The 18,256-nt window shown below is 44.8% G+C and overlaps 2 protein-coding genes across 21 annotated transcripts; one reads left to right on the forward strand and one right to left on the reverse strand.

Moving 5' to 3' along the window:
• Positions 1 to 180: 180 nt before the first annotated feature.
• LOC147257293 (uncharacterized) lies at positions 181 to 10,062 on the forward strand. 16 transcript variants are annotated; one of them, XM_086211113.1, is made up of 15 exons: positions 181 to 431; positions 860 to 929; positions 1,294 to 1,370; positions 1,827 to 1,911; positions 2,017 to 2,095; positions 2,166 to 4,087; positions 4,165 to 4,532; positions 5,908 to 6,118; positions 6,386 to 6,806; positions 6,978 to 7,105; positions 7,190 to 7,955; positions 8,115 to 8,303; positions 8,410 to 8,497; positions 9,098 to 9,143; positions 9,315 to 10,062. In XM_086211113.1, exons 11-15 carry the CDS (start codon positions 7,677 to 7,679, stop codon positions 9,628 to 9,630), a joined length of 918 nt encoding a protein of 305 aa, XP_086067239.1. In that variant the 5' UTR covers positions 181 to 431; positions 860 to 929; positions 1,294 to 1,370; positions 1,827 to 1,911; positions 2,017 to 2,095; positions 2,166 to 4,087; positions 4,165 to 4,532; positions 5,908 to 6,118; positions 6,386 to 6,806; positions 6,978 to 7,105; positions 7,190 to 7,676; the 3' UTR covers positions 9,631 to 10,062. The 16 variants fall into 16 exon arrangements, 15 of the variants coding, with proteins under 15 accessions (XP_086067239.1, XP_086067240.1, XP_086067236.1 ...); XM_086211114.1 differs by having other exon boundaries at positions 6,386 to 6,554; positions 6,721 to 6,806; positions 6,978 to 7,955; XM_086211110.1 differs by having other exon boundaries at positions 6,386 to 7,105.
• Positions 3,068 to 18,167, reverse strand: LOC147257294 (centrosomal protein of 95 kDa-like). Of its 5 annotated transcripts, none has more exons than XM_086211103.1 (21): positions 17,984 to 18,167; positions 17,202 to 17,330; positions 16,592 to 16,699; positions 16,264 to 16,374; positions 14,593 to 14,698; positions 13,663 to 13,781; positions 12,798 to 12,997; positions 12,066 to 12,135; positions 11,856 to 11,923; positions 11,393 to 11,583; positions 11,147 to 11,273; positions 10,888 to 11,005; positions 10,389 to 10,600; positions 10,082 to 10,177; positions 9,724 to 9,874; positions 6,379 to 6,539; positions 6,183 to 6,257; positions 5,934 to 6,086; positions 5,566 to 5,712; positions 5,367 to 5,438; positions 3,068 to 5,143 (listed from the first exon to the last, which is right to left on the reverse strand). In XM_086211103.1, exons 1-21 carry the CDS (start codon positions 18,006 to 18,008, stop codon positions 4,967 to 4,969), a joined length of 2,616 nt encoding a protein of 871 aa, XP_086067229.1. In that variant the 5' UTR covers positions 18,009 to 18,167; the 3' UTR covers positions 3,068 to 4,966. The 5 variants fall into 5 exon arrangements, with proteins under 5 accessions (XP_086067229.1, XP_086067230.1, XP_086067231.1 ...); XM_086211104.1 differs by having other exon boundaries at positions 11,393 to 11,514; positions 14,593 to 14,701; XM_086211105.1 differs by having other exon boundaries at positions 3,069 to 5,143; positions 11,147 to 11,270; positions 11,393 to 11,514; positions 14,593 to 14,701.
• Between the last annotated feature and the right edge of the window lie 89 nt (positions 18,168 to 18,256).

Below are 18,256 nucleotides of genomic sequence, written 5' to 3' on the forward strand. Positions count from 1 at the left end.
GCCCCTTCTGTTTCGTCTGAATATATTAGCGGAAGTCACGATGTATCCATGAATTATTCCCGGTTGGTTCAAGTAACCTGGATCCTGTTCTACGAACCCCGGTACAGTAGGTGGCGCTACACATCCAAAAGCGGGTATCGCGATCCACCGAAAACCAGGAGAAGGTTTATGTCTGTGGGTTCACCTTCACCAGCCCGGCAGTCGAACACACGAAGAAGACTGTGCGCAGCGGCAGTAGCCGAACACTTTCCACATCAACCAGTCAACAGTTATCCCAGTGCAGACTGCGTTCTCCGCCTGAAAGTCCTCCGAGGAAGACCAAAGCGAGAGTAGAACTACTCCGGTCTAGCGGCCAAGAGACGGAAAACTGCTCTGTAACTGGACTCTGAACTGGTGGTTGTTTTCCCACATGTAGACTGGCGACAGTGGGTGTAAGATTGGTTTTGGTTATCAACTGGTTAATTAGGTCCAGCCGGTGGTTCACTATGTCACGTTAGCCTGTTAAATATCCCAACAATGCTAGCGCGGGCTAACGGTTGTAGCTGGGTTGTTGTTTTTTTATCGTGCTACGTCACACACCCTCACTGTCCCCGCGCTTATGCAGGTGACAAGCAGCCGTTACAGGATTTTTAATGGAACGTTATGCAACACTTTCAGCTCCATGTTGTGTTGACGTGTTTCATCCCAGTCGTCTTGTTAAATCCAGTTGTTTCACTCGAAATCAAAAGCGACAGAATGCTGCTAAACTTACCACAATGCATTGCTTTGCTGTCCTTCCATAGAAAAACCAATGATAGAGTTACAGATTTAATCCAAAAATGGCGTGAACTAATGGTATAAATTGATTTCTTGTTTTCAGCTGTGAACAAGACCCTGCGTCATCAGCACCGTTGAATACCGACCCTGGGCTTTCGGTGTGTGGACCAGTGGTGAGGACTTGGTTTGCTAAGAGTTCATGACAAACTCGTCCAGCTCAGTCAATGTCTGTCCGCTTCTCAGTCATTTGTTAATCAAGCGGTGCTGACAAGATGAGCACCTAACTTTGTCTTAAATACTCAGCTGCACGTCTGTGATAAATTCTCAAACCGTCTTTGAATGACATTTCTAGGCTGATGAGACGAGGAGTGTCCAGGGCTTGGACTCTAGTCATTGACTTTTTTCCTTTTTTTGAACTTTAAAGTTGTCACAGTGAATCAGAACAAAGCCTTTCATTCTTCATTTAGCTCATGAAAGTAAACCCACTTGTTGGGAGGTTTAATTTTACACCACGTCCTCCGCTGCCTCCCTATCCAGTTTACGAGTTTGAACCTCCAGTGATGAGCTCACCAGACGAAGCCGCGCTGGATGCCTCGCCTCCTGAAGACAGAACGGTACCTTTGACTCTCACACCTTCTGCTAAAATGACAAGTTGAGTCATTTAAACTGTTGATAACAGAAGTTTCCAGTTATTCAAGCCAGTTCATCTTACAGCTAGAAACATTTTATTATCGCTATTATTTCTGGTTACTTTTGTATGTTGTTTCCTCTTCGCTCTCTTTTGAGGATGTTTTGAGTGCCGTTTCTGTAAAAGCCCCAGTGGCGAAAACAAGTGCACCATGGGCTTCAGCAGCCATTTGTGTGTTGATTCATTCATAGAAAACTAAGAGACTGAGCTTCCAATCATATTAACTGGAGTATGAGAAGTGATGGTTGAAACCTTTAAAATCTTTACCTTTATAAAATGATCTGCTGTTAGGGATACTTTCAGCAGATTCAATATGGAGTTTAAAATGTTAACTTTCTGTGTGACAAACTCTGAATTGATTCAGCTGAAAATCTCCCTTCAGGAGGAGGAGAACAAAGAAGCTTTGGGTCAAACACTGAATGATCAAGACGAGAGAACGAAACCCTCAGAAACTCAAGGAAATCGAGGTGAGCCATCGTGACACAAGCAAAATCCAAACAAGCTCTTTTTTTTTTTTTAGAGGAAAGGTGAAGTAACAAGTGATTTAATAGAACGGTTCCACACACACACAGATATTGAGGAAGAGGAGGATGAAGAATTCAGCACCTCACTGAGTGTGGGGGATGGGCGCTACCTGGTAGATTTGGGGAGGTAAGCTGATATTAAAAATATATAATAATAAAATAAAAACATACTAAAAATCTCCCTTTGACTCCCTCAGCTCATCGGAGTTTGTGGTGGATGAAGAGTGTATCCTGCAGCTCTTCCAGTCCTGCAGGACGTGCAAAAGAAAGTGTCGAGTAGGAAAACACGCCCGAGGACTGAAGCTGGTGGTTTACCAGGCGTGTGCCTTCTGCAACAGCCACCGCCAGTGGACCAACCTGGCAGATGCCGCCGACACGTCCTTCCAGACCAATGGGAAAAGCTACAAGTCATGAAGAGACGAACGCACGATTCGATGCTTGGTGAGGTGGTTTCACATCTGACATGACACGCCGTAGGGACGCTGGTTTTACTGGGATGAAGTGGAATATTTTCTGGACATCTGCTGAGTCCCAGTGCAACTAGTTATCACTCACTTACTGATGTAAGACAGCTTCTGACTCAGCTCAATGTGTGTGTCGCCTGCCAGAGCCACGAAGAATCCCAAAAGGAGTTCTAGAAAGTCAATGGTTGCAGCAAGGGTTTGATCTGTTTATCAGCTGGGCCACATTCTGGTATCAGCAAGGGCCCAGGCTGGTATCAGCAAGGGCCCAGGCTGGTATCAGCAAGGGCCCAGGCTGGTATCAGCAAGGGCCCAGGCTGGTATCAGCAAGGGCCCAGACTACCAATCAGACAGCCAATATTAATGATGAGTCTGCTGGTGTTCAAGCAAAGGGCTTTGGTTTAATTTAGGATGTCCTTGCGTTGTTCCTCCAGTAGAGCGCGCTCTGCCCTGCAGCCACACTGACTTCACTTCTGGACAATGTTTTTTTTTTTTTTAATTTATTCAACAGTGAAGCGTCCGTCACCAAACGCCATGTGTATTCACACGCAAGTGTTTGAACAGTTTTTATGGGTTTATTGCAAAGAAATGTTTATCCCCATATTCAGTCGTTTTATAAAAAATGCAACCCGATGAATTGGTAATCTGAATTTTTGATTCTCACCATTGATAACTGCATCATCACCAAAACTCCTGTCTCAAGACCCCGAATCCTCTGTTCTACCAGGGAAGAAGACGCAAGAGCTGTTTTTATTGTTGCCAGCAAAGCTTCATTTGGTGTTGTGATTGTTTAAGAATATAAGGAACATTATAGACTCTCTAGTGGTGAAAGTGACTCCACTCACGTGATGTACAAACGTGTTACATCATCAGCATGTGGGCCCTTGACATCAGAGGCTTACATTTATTCACACGTCATCATGTAGTTTCCAGCAGCTAAAGACATTTAAAATATGAATGATTTTCATTGAGAGTAAAAGTAACAGCAGTGTGAGGGCAACTGTGGGTGGGAAAAAACAACAAAACCATCAGACTCATGTCGTTGTCAAGTGGAGCGTTTTAATGTCTTAAACTGGTCCCGATGACATCAGTTTAGTCAAAAATACTCAGAATGTAAACCGGAATCATCATAAAATGGATAACAATTTAACGTCCGTTATCGCAATCGATTTAATGCACAGCTGCAACTGGTCAAACCAGCAATCAGTTGGTACAGGAGTCGCTCTGAGAAGAGCTGGAGTGAAGGTCACACCTCAGGTCACCACCAGAGAAGTGGACGTAGCCTAACAAGGTCATCTGTGGCCTCCATCACTAATTTGGTCTTTTCAATTCATGATGTTGTGAATTATGGTCCCATTCAGAGGGAAAGCAGGGAAGCTCTAGGCTGCTGTCACCACGTCAGAACAGAAGCTCTCCTAACAAACAGGAGGCTTCAGATCAACGGGTGCCGTCACGGCGGCTCTGTCCACTTCTTTTACACTCTGCTACACCGTAACTGCTGCCTGAGATGAAGACATTTATGTTCATTAGATAATCAGTAGAATATTGCAACTCTTGGTCCAAAACTGTCTTCAAGGGGGACACATCAGAGTCTGCGTCTTGTCGACGGAGAGCTCAACAACATCTTCCCGTACTGCTACGAGCCTGACCTACGTGAGGTAAGCTGTTGGTGGTCGTGTCATGTTAGGGACCCAGATTTTCACAAGGGTGACTTTAGCTTTGCTACATCATTTAGGAACGCAATTCCCAGTTTAGCTTTGCTCTGGTAACTACGGTGGCCCTGAGAGCTCAACACAGACTGAAGAAAACCCGGACAACAAGCTGCACTTCCAGAGGACACGGTGATAAAAGTAAAATATCAAGATGTGTTCCTCAATTTTGTGACTCTTTTTTTTTTTCCAGTAACCTGTAGCTAAAATGCATTTTGGTCTATTTAAATGTGTTCGCATGATTCAGAGATCTGCCGTTTTCATGTCTGTTCATGAGAGTTTCAGGGTGTTGAGCTCTCAGACTCTGATGTGCACGTTTGTTGGACCTCCTGGTTGGCAAGTTGTGGCCAGTTGTGATTATCATCGCCCCGGTGATCAGAAAGCACAACACCAGGTTAGTTAAAAACCCAAAGACATTTTAAGTTAAAAAATAAATAATCCTCTTGCATGGTTAAAACATTAAAGGAAGACATCAAAGGAGAGGCTTGGTCAGTGTGTGACAGTCGTACGTTTTCCTCTGTGGTCTCTGTTTGGCAAAGGAAGAACTTTGTTTTACTAGTTGTCTGCTACATCAAGAGCACAGTGAAGGAGCCGGGTGAAAAACATTCTTATCAAGAACTAAAACCCAACGAAGGAGGGTCGTGAAGTTCAGGTATAGCAGCTGAGGTGAGAGGAAGAGTTAGTTCAATTAGCTACAAGCTACATCTCGCCAGAGTGTGATCACGGCTTGTGTTTAGTTCTCACTTCCTGTGCAAATCTCAGAGGAGAGCGCCGTCTTCCCCCGTCACAGCGTCGTACCCTTAGTTGTCACCTCTGAGAGGCCCTGGGTCAGTGCAGGTAGCGAGTGTTGTAGTGGAAGGAAGCCATCTGGACCCGGTTGCGAAGCCTCTGGACCTCCAGTTCCTGGAAATGATCGTCCTCGTTGTTTTGGATGATGATCTTCTGCAGTTCGTTGATCTCACGCTCCATCCTGGAACGCAGCTCTCGCTTCATCTTCAGCAGAGCCTGCAGACGGACAAATGAAGATTCTTCATTAGAGCTGTGTGTTCCTGTTCAGCTGAGGACCAAACTCTCACTTTTTTTTAGGGGGAACAATTGAAACGTCCTCAGTAATGCTTCTATATGCCTCTTCATGACGGCTACAGATAAACACTGTTAGTCCTGGACTGTAAGTAGTCGTGCTGTCCAAGTACACTGCTTGTGCAGTCAGTGTCTGACAGGTTTTTACCTTTTCTTGAGCCTTTTTCCGAACCTGGATCTCCTGACGCTCCTCTGCAAGTTTTTCAGCCAGTAGTGAAAACTGAAAGGAGGCATGTTGAGGAGAAATCAATTCCACATTCATCAGATGTGTGTTGACGCACTTAGACAACAAATGTTGTCAGTATGTGTTTTAAACAGTTGTGTCGGTTCCTGGGCCTGTGTCCTACTTGGTCTTTGTAGTAGTTCTCCATGGACTTGATTTGGTCCTGGTGCCGTCTCTGGTGCTCTAGCCTCTGTTCCCTGGCGTAGGCTCTCTGCTCTCTCAGCCGGGACTTCTGCAGCTCCAAGCCCTCCTCAAACAGCTGCCGAAACATCTACACACACACACACGTTCATCATGTTTCCTCACACCAACATCAGATAATCACATGATCTGTGCGTCCTTGCTGCCTGTCAGCATTATGAAGGAAATACAAGCTAAAATCTGAGTCTGACTTTTTTTTTTTTTCAATTTTCTTTAACTGTGAATTTAAGGTGTAAAATAAAATCTGTAGTGAGGGAATTATCAGTCCTCAGGTTTGAACTAGCGACCCACCCTCTCCTCCTTGGTGCGGGCCCTCATCAGACGGGCCCGGTGCTGGACGTGGTAGTCCTGGTGGTACTTCCTGGCCCGGGCCACCTGCTGCCTCTGTTCTCTCAGTCTGTTCTGGGTCGACTTCTGCTGCTGGATACGATCTTTGAAGTCTCTCTGGAGGATCAACGTTAGCTCGTCACTGACCGGTAAAGTTCCTCTGAAAGTTCTCTTGTGTCCAAGAACGTGTGATCAGTGTGTGTTGATGCTCACCAGCCGCTTCTTGTGCTCCTGATCTTTGTTGACGATCCCAACGAGCAGGTCGTATTTCCTCTGGGTTTCTTCCAGCTGGTAGAAAGCAGGTCATGGTTTAGTACAAGTCAAGCACTTGTGACTAGAAACAGCTCCTGTCAGACAGACATCTGTGTGTTGTAATTTCAGCCTCGCAAAGCTCGAGCTTTCGTCTCACCTCACAGGAAAGTTTGCTGCGACGCTGACCGTGTGAGGATGAAGCGGCATGGAGTCTGTCCACCTGCTGCTCCCACATCCTGCCGAGGGCACGGGAGGAGATGTGGAGATGGGGCAATTCCTCCATGAGCACCGGGAGGAGCTCATTCTCCTTCACAATGACTACAAAGGAGGAGGGTAAAACACAGAATGTCACGATCTCATCCTTTTATTCTGATAGTGTGTATCAAATCAAAATGCCATTACATTCCTGCTTTTGTGCAGTTACTTTTTTTTAAGTTTTTACTTCTTTTACTTGATTAAATAGGTTGAATGAGCACTTTAACTGGTGTTTGTATGGCAGGAGTTTGCGTATTCCTACTTACATGTGAATTGGAGTCATTCTGATCAACTCAAGAGTCCAGAGACTGACAGTAAGACACCTGGAAGGTTGGTTGTTTTTTTTGCCAAACACCATTAAAAGGAGCACACATTTTCTTTGGGAGTAAACTTATTGTTCACCATTCGTAGAGTCAGACCAGCGGATACACGTCCTGCTTGCCTCTGTGCTTTATTCTCTATTAAATAACTCTTGATCTCACATTCCGGTTGTTTTATCAGGTGGATGCCCGGAGCGGAACTACTGCCAGCCCAGAACAGAGCTTTGACTCAGCTCCTCAGTCAGTAGAAGTGGGGCTGCAGGAGCAGATGCTTATTATCGTCTGTTCAGATGAGTCCTACTTTTCAAGGCATGCTTTATCCCTGCATTACACGAGACTGCAAAACAAGTGGAGGACGTGGTCCGGTGTAACGTTCCTTGTTATTCCGACCAGAGAACCGCGTTGGCTGCAACTCTGGCTTGCTGCTCTTCGCATGGACCCCAACACACCAGGAGGAAAAAGTCCAGAAGATGAACGTTTGCTCTGATCACTTAAACTGGAGGACTACGATGAAACATGGGACCAAAGACCAAGAGATTTGTCCAGAAGAGAACGGCCATCCCATCGAGAGGTCGGTGTTGTAGTTTTACTCTGAGTACTTCATAAAAATATCTGGAGACACGACTGGTAGTAGTGTCACTGCTGGATCAGCCCAATCAGGATCGGGTTCCTTCCTGCCTCTCCTTGTTGAGAACATTGTTGTGAAGAATACAGGCGAAACCCAAGCACTTGATGCTTGCGCGAGGTAACAGCTGACTGACAGACCGGACGTGACGTAGTGCTGCGAGAGTCTGCGCGTCGTACAGCATCGGGAAGTTTGACAACATTGAGGAGAAGATGAAATGGAGACCGAGTGATTGGAGGTAAACCAGGGGAGAGCATGCCGCGAGTCTGTGCTTACCCGAGGTGCTTCAACCAGCAGAAGACCAACTCCAAACTGGTGTTTCACCGACTGCAGCTGAAAAACCCTCAGCTGCTCCAGTTGTGGCTAACCGCCATGAACCTTCAAGCCACTAAGAACCTATGGTCGCTTCGCGTATGCAGCCAACATTTCACTGACAGCGACTACAGCGCTGGAAGACATCTATCAAGGAAGTTGCTGAAATGCACCGCCGTGCCTGTCGCTTATCTTCGTGGAGACCAAAGAAATGTCTCCGACGTAAGCTCCTGACTAGCTAGCTGAGTTCGCCCCGAGGCGTTTGGCTAAAAGAAGTCATGGATATTAGCAAGAACTGTGAATAAACACTATCCCAGTCAAACACATAGCAGTCGATAGCATTATCATATCTCTGTGTGTTGGTTGTTGTTTTGTTTTTAGGAAGATGAAGACGTCAAAGTGGCCATTAAAGTTGAAGAAATGTCTCCGGAGATAAAGATGGACAAGCACGCCAGCTCAACTGGGTCCACAGCGATCATTATTCTGTCCCTCACAAGCCCACAAGAGACAGAAGCAGACACGAAACCACCCACCTACTACGCCTTCCCCCCGACCTGGAGCCCTCCACCAGTAAGATGGAACTGATTTATGATGGTTGCCTTGATGATCATGCTCAGCGTTTCCACCCTAACAGATGAATCTGACCACCAGTGTGTGTCTGTTGGCTAATTCAAAGCTGCAAGACAGTTGGACAACAACGGACCAAAAACCAGTCGGGCTCAGCAGCACAGGAGAGCCGCTGACCTTCTCCATGGAATGCACAGGTATTGATTACACGTTTAATTTTAAAAGCAATCATGATCAACTCAGTGGTTGATGGGAGAAAATGTGACCTGCTATCTCCCACTGTCATCAGAAGATACTTCACAGTAAAGATGCAGCAAGCTCTGTCAAAGGAGAGCTGTTGTCCATTACACATTTACTGGTTCAGAGATGGAGAGCTTTTTTGCTTCTTTTAAATACTAGATTTAAAGTTACATTACGAGGCTGCAAAAAGTATGAAATTTAAATGTATTTCAAATTGTCTTGTGTTGAGGGACGATGACTTCATAGTCCAAAGCAAGTTATGGAATCATGTTTGGACAGACGCCATCATTCTGATGTTCAGGATGTGCATGAATGTAGTCATTATGTGGCTGGCATCAGTGGCAGAATCTGATTACAGTATTTCTGATGCCGTTTTCCATCTCAAGCTTATTTGTAAAGAACTTCATTGAGTCTGTTACGTTTGAACAAATGTTGCAACTTGCTGTCTGTCAGGTTAAGTGGGAGGTTCAACAATCAAATTCATATATTCCTCTGAAGTTTTATTCCAACTTTAAACTAAAAATGTTAATTATGACAATCTTAAAATTAATTCACAGGATTTCAAGAAAACCCACCTGAGATCTGTGCTGGGACCAGAGAGAAGTAAGTCGTTTGGCAAGTTGCTTGTTGTTTTGACCGCTCAAGTGTCAAGTCAACCATGTGGCTTCAGTAGAGCAGACTACTAGTATATTCCTGAAGACAGTACTTCATACAGTGGTGCTTAATATGCAGTTGTACTTCACAACATCTGATGTCTTTCCTGACTCATTGCAGAGAAACACCGCAGCACATCGTGGATGTGGAGGCCATCCTCCAGCTGCTGAAGAACTGCCCTGCGTGTGACAAGAAGTGCCGCTGTACCAAACTCACTCGCAGTCCCTATTTAATCATCTACCAGAACTGCTACTTCTGCAATTTCCACCGCAGATGGGCCAGTCAGCCTGAAGCCATAAACATCAGGGTGAGATGCAAACCCAAGAGGAAATTTCAGTCCAGGGACAGTGTGTCTGTAAACGCCACGCCTCAATCCTTCAGCCATGGCACACCGGAGATATCCTGTCAAACTGTGTTAAGTGACTGGTTTGCATGACGGTAAATGGGACTGTTTGGCCAATTTTATAATACTAAAAAAAAGACACTGACGTGTATAAGAGAGGTCTGTATAGTAATGTGAAAATCTTACATGGCGGAGCTTTCCTGGGGACCTCCTGTCGTAGTCGTCTTGGTACAGTTTGTTTGTTATGATCAAACTTATGCTGGACCTTCGTTTTAGCTGGAGACGGTCTGGAGGCTCTGGAAACATCCCTTAGTATGGCTTCTCTGTACTCTCGCTCCTACACAAACACAGCACAGAAAACCTGTTCAGCGACAGATGCGGGGCTTCAGGAACACTCCTGTTTTGGGAGCCGTGCCGCTTGAGGAATTCTTCTAGCCCACTGAGGTGAAAGTTGTTGGGTTTCATCAAGTTCTGATCTCATTGATGCCACACGTATAAAATAATAAATGCTTTATCCCACTGGGAGTTCATGTCTGTGACTTACAGCTTCCTGAGCTTTGAGTCGCTCCTGGTCGAGATTCGCTCGTTTTTTGCAGTCAGATCTTTTCAGCTCCCTTTCAAAAGCCTGGTTTGGCAAATACTGAAAGAGACGAAGATAAATCGAGAGACACGATGCTCAGCAGCAAGAAACAATTAGATGTGAGCTTTGAGGTTACACATGTATACTTAAACGCATTGCTAACTTGACAGATGTTTAAAAAAATTGAGACAAAACACATGTAAATGAGCTTTTCATGTTCAACATTTGACAAATCCAGAATATTCCTGTCAGTATTGTTGTATTTTGATACCTTGCTTTGTTTTCTGTGTGATGGTCGGTGGCGAGGCTCACTCCTGCATGTCTGATCAGAGGCTAGCAGGTTGGTTTGTCTTCCATCATCCAGGCTGACGGCCTCTGTCACGTAGTCCTTTGAGTGTTCCTGCTGACAGCGGCGAGCCCGCGGAGGCGACGGAGATAAGGAGCGTGTTCGATGGGTGGATTCAGGATCAGCCATTCCTGAAACTGCAACAGGTTCATTTTGGTTTTCCATACACAGCATTGATCCAACCTGAGGAGGGGTCTGAAACTAAATTCGCACCGTTTTCAGTTCACGTCTCTGTTAAATCTGTCAGAGCGTTTACGTCTTGAACGGATACTGAAAATCTCCTGCTGTTTTATCAGCATTTCTTGATTTATCTGAAGCTCAGTGTGGTTAACAAAAGAAGTGAAGTCCCTCTTCGTCACTGGCTGAAAACAGAAACTTGTGTTCTTAAGGTTACAGGTTGTTTGTTTTTTCAGTGTATTTGTACCTGTGTGCTGTCTGGGAGTCCGGCGACACTCCATGATGCTGTCGCTGTGGTGAGACTGCTTGTCCTCCTCTCTGACCTCACTGGACTCTCCGCTTTCATCCAGAACTCGTTTAAGCATCTAAAGGAAAAATTTAGAGCACAATCATAATTCAGTAAAGCATATAAATAGACCACGAAGGTTAAAGGGTAGTAAGACCACAGCAAATAATCATGACATTCAGGAAGGTTGGGATCTAAACACACACACACACACACACACCTGATCGAGCTCTTCCAGTCGATGGGAGAGTTTCTCAGAAATGTGGTGCAGTTCCATTTCTGCTTCCTTATTCCTCCGTCTCCGATGTGAAAGAGGCTCCTCGAAACCCTCCTCCTCCAACCAGCTGCTGCCGCAAAGACACACAGGTAGATGAGATGGAAGATGAAGATCAGATTACTGCAGTTACTCCATAAAACGACAAAGAAGCTAGTTTAGGGCTTCTTTCCGCAGCTCCACCAGTCTTACCTGAGGCCCACCATATCATGGTAAGCCCTCCGTCTATCCTGCTGCCTGTCTAGATAACTCAGGTCCTCCTCTTGCTCTTCCTCTGTGTCTGGAGGGGAAGGGGTTATGGCTGTCACCTCGTCCTGCAGCGTGAGAAAGAGCACATCTGGCTGTGTGCGGAATAAAACCCTCCTGGGGCCTCCGTTAGTCGGCTGAGTTGAGGGAATAAAAGGACAAGTTAATTTGGATTATGTACTGAGATATAAAATAGAAAATTGGCAAGAAATTAAATGAGTCAGCAGGTTTAGAGGAGTGTCAAGTGTTTGTCTTATTGGTTTTCAGAGATTCCTTCTGATTGGACATCATCTATGTACACTGTCAGTTCATTATTCTCTGTCCAGTGTTCGTGACGGAGCACCCAGTGGAACACCCCTCAGCTGTGTGGTTACATGCTGATCCAAGTGACAGCTTGTTGCTTTCCTACCTCCAGTGTCTCCCCCTCCACTTCTGTCCCGGCTTGTTGCTGGCTGGACAAAGACGTCTCACTCAGAGCTGCAAATTAGAGAAGACACAACATTAACACTTGACAGGTGCTTCACTCCAGTGAGGGACTTTCGACCTTGCAGCCTGTTTGCCGGCTGCTCTGAAATCTTTATTTCGTGGTATGGCAGCAGGTTCGACCGGGTAAACTCACCGGGAGACTGGCGTTGAGGAGGAGACGGCAGTCCGTTGATGACAACTGTCTCAACTACTGCTCCAGAGGTCTGTGTGACAAATAGGAACCAAGGGCAAGAAGGAAGTGAGTGAAGCTGAGGAGACGACAGAGGGGCCCTTTGGCTTTAACAGACAACGTTTCACAATCTACATCTTTGAGAACATGTCATGTAGGTGCTGATGATGAGACAAAGGAAATGTGAGGAAGTCTTCAGAAGTTAGAGCCTAGCAGTTGTTGGCATGCACTACATTCATCTTTAGCCTCGTTTTGTAACTGTGCACAAGCAGCTGCACAACACCAGGCTGTTGAGCAAGTCAGGACCTGCTAGTGTCGGGACGCCGAAGGAAGAAGGAGGAGAACGGAGGAGGTTTTTTTTTGGTAAAAATGATAAATGACACCGTTGGAGGACTGACAACGATGGTAGCCCTTCATGCAGGAACGTGTCTGAGCAGAAAAGACCCTGCAAGTCCACCCCAGTATTTTCATCATGGGTGAAAAAAAATGCTTAAGTGGGCCCAGCTTGGTCTTCAGAGAGCATGTTCTGAGTCCAGCGGTTTGTTAAGAAGTCACGGCCTCTAACTTTACATGGAAAATGTCCATCTTGAAACATGGTGGAAAGGACGCGGGGAGAAGTGTTTCATTGCTTTTGGAAAGATAGAGTCCTTTAAATGACGGAGATTTAACAGATAAATGGCCAGCTAATCCTAGTACCTCTGAGGTATCAGGGTTGACGACCTGCTCTGCAGCTGCTGGGGGTTGGCTGGCCGAGCGTTGGCCTGCATCGGGTTCGTGGGGAGTGTTGCTCTCACGGAGCGGCTGCAGAGCGACGGCTGAGTGCGGTGGAGCATCCTGGTCGTCATGGGGACGGGAGGCGGGGATTGCGTCTGATGTTTGAGGAGGGACCTCCAGTCCTAGCAAGCAGATAAATCAATCACAACATCTATTGATTTCTTAAAAATAAGAAAGTGATATTACTCATATTCATGACTGAAGCCATCTCATATCGACCTGGTTCTTTACACATCCAGCAAGTGAACAAGCACTTGGCCGCAGTAGTGAGGAATATCACTCTTTTAACAGGAAGTAAGCTCAAGTAGAACCCAACTCAGGGCAGGCAGCCGCCTGACCAAATCCTAATTCAGGGATTGGCAAGATGTCTCACTAGAGGGCCACGGGGTGGATAACTGAACACAAACACAAAATAGTTTTTGTACATGTACAATTTCTGGGCTTTTTCCTCTTTTTTTCCTGCAATGGCAATTTTGTTGTGTTGTTAACAATCTGGGTCCTAAAATGCATCTGGATCTCTTTCTTGAACCCAGCGATTCTCTCTTGTCATTTTAAATACGCTGCCCCCAGTCTCGGTAAACAGCCTGAAATTCAGAATCGACTCTCCTGTTCTTTGAGACATGTATCCCAACCCGGTAGCATCACTGCAGCTAAGGTTGCTAGCCTGTCACTTCAGCGAGCGCAAATGACTTCAGTCCTTTAGACCCATCTGAATGGAGATAGCGCCATCTATTGGAATCACATTTGAGTTTATCACAATAAAACTGCATTAATTTGCCTGTATTACCTTCTGGCTTGTCTGTGAATGTGCGTGCTGAGACGCCCAGGCCGATGAGCTCACTGGCTGATCCCGTCTCTTCAGTGTTCCAGGAATGGAGGGAATGTTTACTGGACTGGACTGTGGACCTGGATTTTAAAATGTAACATGATGTAACCAGAGATTCACACAAGTAAGCTACATTCCTACAGCAAAGACTTGGAAGTACCGCACAGATAGAAGAAGCGGTCTATGATGAGAGGAATGTAATCCGCGTATTTTGACTGAATTGAAAGGTGAAGAGAAAACTCGGGGACCACATGAAGTTACACTGATGTCCTTGTTTGACATGGTAATTGTTAACCTCTTAACATTTACAGTAGAGCCAGGCAGCACGCCCAGTTGGCTGTTGTATCAACAGAGCGTCAAGAAACAGGATCACCAAAGGCTGGTTGATCCGTCAACGGTGTTTTAGTTTGCTGGAGAGTTCAACCTGACTGTAATGTTTGTTTCATCTTAGATTGTGTTCAGTTTTTATCAACACAGACACATAGATATGCAGATTTAGAACGTCTTTTTAAAAGTCCCCTTCCCTCTTTATTGATTATTATTGCCACTACCTACATTAAACCTAACTTAGGAATTGAAAACTCTTTCGAAAGAGAGGAGCAATGCGTGTGGACTGACAGAGAAGTGGAACTTTATCGGGTAATAAACCAGAAGAAGGAGGCTTCATTTTCACCAGTATTTTGTGGGGGGTTTTCCACCTGATAGCGAGCTCATGCAAAAACTACCAGGTTTATGTCAAATGTGTATGGAAGTGTGCTAAGAATTGGTGCCTCATATTAAAGGTAATGTGCTAATCACACAAGCACTGAATAAACGCGCAGCGGTCGTGCATCACTGTCTGAGAGGCGTGAGAGTATTTGAATCCAAAGTCCAAATGGGAGGAGTACTTACTCTCCGTTAGAAGAGAAACATGCTCCCTCCAACTGAGTCTCCTTCTCCTCTGGGACATCGCAACTTTCCGGCTCCTTGGTTTCACCAGGGATGACTTCATTCAGGTCTTCTGGGGACAATAAGTGAATGTTGCAACAAGAGTGATGATAACACCACAATGACCTCCGTGGCAGATAAGAGAGGCACCAACTCGTGCGAAAATGCGAAAATTCATCGGACTGATGGACACAACGTCAAAGACACGAGATGAGATGTCACTATTTTAAGCGTGAACAAGAATAGCAAACCGTGTTCTTCTCATGACTAAACTAGACACGCAGCACTGTTGCGTCGTGCTATCCTGAACGCTGCAGCAGTGCTGCTATCACAGCGAAGATGATCAAACATGTCAGGAGCAAACAACCACACAACAATAAATAGGTCATTGTTACATTAAAGTGCTAAAAATGCTGGGCTATAAATTTCTTACCCTGTAACTTTTTTTGTTGTTGTATTTTTACATGATAAAAAGTAGGACTGAACAATGCCTCTTTCAGTGGGATTCAGGCTCTCGGAAACATATTACAAATTATATTCTTAGTAGCTTTTAAAGAGATAAATAAACTTAATTTGTATAAAAAAAATTACAAAACAAAATTCGCCGCCGCCGCCCCCCCTCCGGCGCCTCCTGGCTTCCTGTGTTTCATAGTTGGGGCATTTCATTGTAAGTGCGGGATGATTAACTGCTGGTAATGATGGCGGCTGGTGGGTCAGGCCGCTCACACAAAGCTGTGCTCAGTTCTGCCAAATGAGAGAGTCGCCTGTTGCTGTTAAAGCCTTGAAGCAGCTGATGATGTTATGTCTACTTCACGCGAGTTAGAGGCTCCAGTCTCAGTCAGTAAAAGAGAGCAGCCGCAGTTTCATGCAAACCGAGAATAAAACAAAGCTCCAACCAATCAAAATTTGCCCACTGGATGATGTTTTTTTTAAATCTGGAAACAATCCATTTTCAGTGTCAAAGTTTCAATACGTCCAGAAGGTTGAAATGTGATACAATTTCTAATACGCGAGAAATTTTTGTCACTACTTCCTAATGTCAACTAATTTGTTGTGCGGGGCATGAATATTCTGCAGTGAATGAAAATCTTTTTTAAAAGCCTAATTTTGTGCTTTGAAATATTATGGAAACTTTAATTGTGTTACAGAGCAAATTCTAATTCTTGTTGCCTGACAAGAACAAACACACTTTCTGTTAACCTCTGGGTGCACAGCGTGGGTCAAAAGTGACCGCGCTGGGTTTTATTGAGTAGGATTTCATTTATGTCCTTTAAATTTCTTTTTTCTGACTGTTTTAACAATTGAAATTTCTATTAAAGCGTGTCTCATTTCAGTTTAAATAAAGGTATCATGTATGGGTCTAAACTTGACATATAACATACAACATCGTTTTGCTCATAACGTGATGAGAAAAAAATATGAGTAATGACTGGCAAAAATAAAAAATAAATATATTTCATGAATGTTTGGAATTTAAAATTCAGAAAAGTATGTATTTAAAAACATTTACCATTGAAGCACACAGCCGCACGCACAAAACTACTTTTTGGCCCATGTGTTTGTATGGCTTGTGTGTTCAAGAGTTACAGCCTTTGTTGAAGGAAAAAAAAGCAGATGACAAATCAATATGCCTACCGCCATTTTGTGAGCCCTCGCCTATCTCCTCATTGAGGTATTCCAACAGGCCGTCAAAGATTTCCAAAAGGTTCTTGATGGACTCTTTGTCCCCTCTGACAACATTTTCTCCTGCAAACACAAACCCACCCTCAGCATCAGACTATCGCTGAGCAGCTTCTCAACGTCATCGTTTTGATGCCTGGGCTTTTTGGACATCGATACTGCTAAGTCACACAGCCCCAGGTCCTAAAAGTCATGTAGCAGCAAATGATAATGGCTCTCCTCATTCCTTTGGACATAAAGGATGAATCATTATCAGTTTTACGAATGAAAGCATGAATTATACCTGTAATATGTGAGAGGCTGATCTGAAGATAATCAAGAGACAGCGAGTCAATCACACACTGAACGTTGTGCACGTCATCCTCTTGACTGCATGGTGCTGCAATGTAATCTGAACACAAACACAACATGCGAACAGAGACAGGTTTCGTGTCAGCAACAGCAAAGCATGGGTTCATGCACGCGCGCGCACGCACACGCACACGCACACGCACACGCACACACAGTCACGGTAAGAATGTAGAAAAGTGCTCAGCATCACAACAGTCATATGACAGCATGCTTAAGGGTCTCAGGAAGCATTGCACCCAGCAATCACAGATCCTGCTCCCCAGTAAAATCCCAGTCTCAGTGTGTAGGATATTAAGATAATAATATGAATGTCAATGTTCGTATTTCTAATCTGCTGACTGTTTTCTATTCTAAAGGGTAATTTTTTTGGCCCAGAAATATCAGGGGATGCAATCAGATCACCTTCTTTGCCTGAGCTTCAAAACCATATCATATTCCCTTAGTTATCACATGAAGCAGAGATTTAATAAATCCTCCAGACTGCATTTTGTGACTCAAATAACAACCAATGTGTTTCTTGTGATGATGCAGTTTCGTCTTACCTGGGACTTTCTCTCCCAAGATACTCTCATAGAGGGCAATAAATACATTTGCATCACATTCCGTCAGCTTCCTCAGCATCAGGTTTACGTGACACTTGCTGAGTAAATCATTGGCCACATCTACCCAATCTGTAGAAAGAAATGAACGTCTTCAGTGTGTGCAATAGTCATTATGAATTCATTCACGTAAAATGAGACCTCATTACAGAATATATGAGGAGGCTCGTAGCAGCGATCATGTGATTGATTTCAAGGTATCGATGTCTCCTTCCTTTACAGGTAATAACGTTATCATGGAAGCCCTCCGCGGCAAACTTCAGCCAGAGAGCGGGGTTTATGATCTCTCCTCGTCTCACACTCACTGCACAACACCAACCATCACACGAGACTCCCGTTTGGGCTGTTAAACCCCACTTTTTCATGTGTAAAACCGATGTTAATGAATTCAGAGTGATAAAACAAGAGTAAAAATGTTACTGTAAAGTTGCCGGTTCCGCTTCTAACGTTACGTGTGGCAACTCAACCGGCTGAGTTCCCAGAAAAGTAGCTAGCTCTGCAAGTTAAATTTTAACATAAATAAATAAAGTTAAACGTGGACGGGATCCAACGGCTACTCTCAAGATATCACAAATATTTGTGAGTTCAGGTAGTGACATACTGGAGAACAACGTCAAAGCAGCAATAACAACATAGAAGCTAGCGTTAGCCATTAGCTGTTAGCATTAGCTTACGTGTCGCTAGCTTACCCCAGACCGTAGCACATAGGAAATCGGCTGCCCTACCTCTCTCTCCCTCTTGGGTTCCCATGAAACAGCTGTCACCGAGAGGCAGATGTGCTTTGAATTTAACTGAAGAGCAGCAAAAGTGTCGTACAACGACAAAGAGCCCCAACTGTGGCCTCAACAGCTGAGGTCTGTTTAGTGTTGTGGTTTTCAGTCACAGGGAGAAGGAACTATCATTTCTCATTTAAAATTCAAGTCACGTTTGATTGGATGTTACTCTCGTTGATAGTTTCCGGAAGTGCAGTTCCAATGGGGCCTGCTGCCCTCTGCTGG

Source organism: Aulostomus chinensis, chromosome 8, assembly GCF_037954235.1.
Source record: "Aulostomus chinensis isolate RoL2024-O1b breed Wild chromosome 8, RoL_Achi_v1.0, whole genome shotgun sequence".
Taxonomy (NCBI): Eukaryota; Metazoa; Chordata; class Actinopteri; order Syngnathiformes; family Aulostomidae; genus Aulostomus; species Aulostomus chinensis.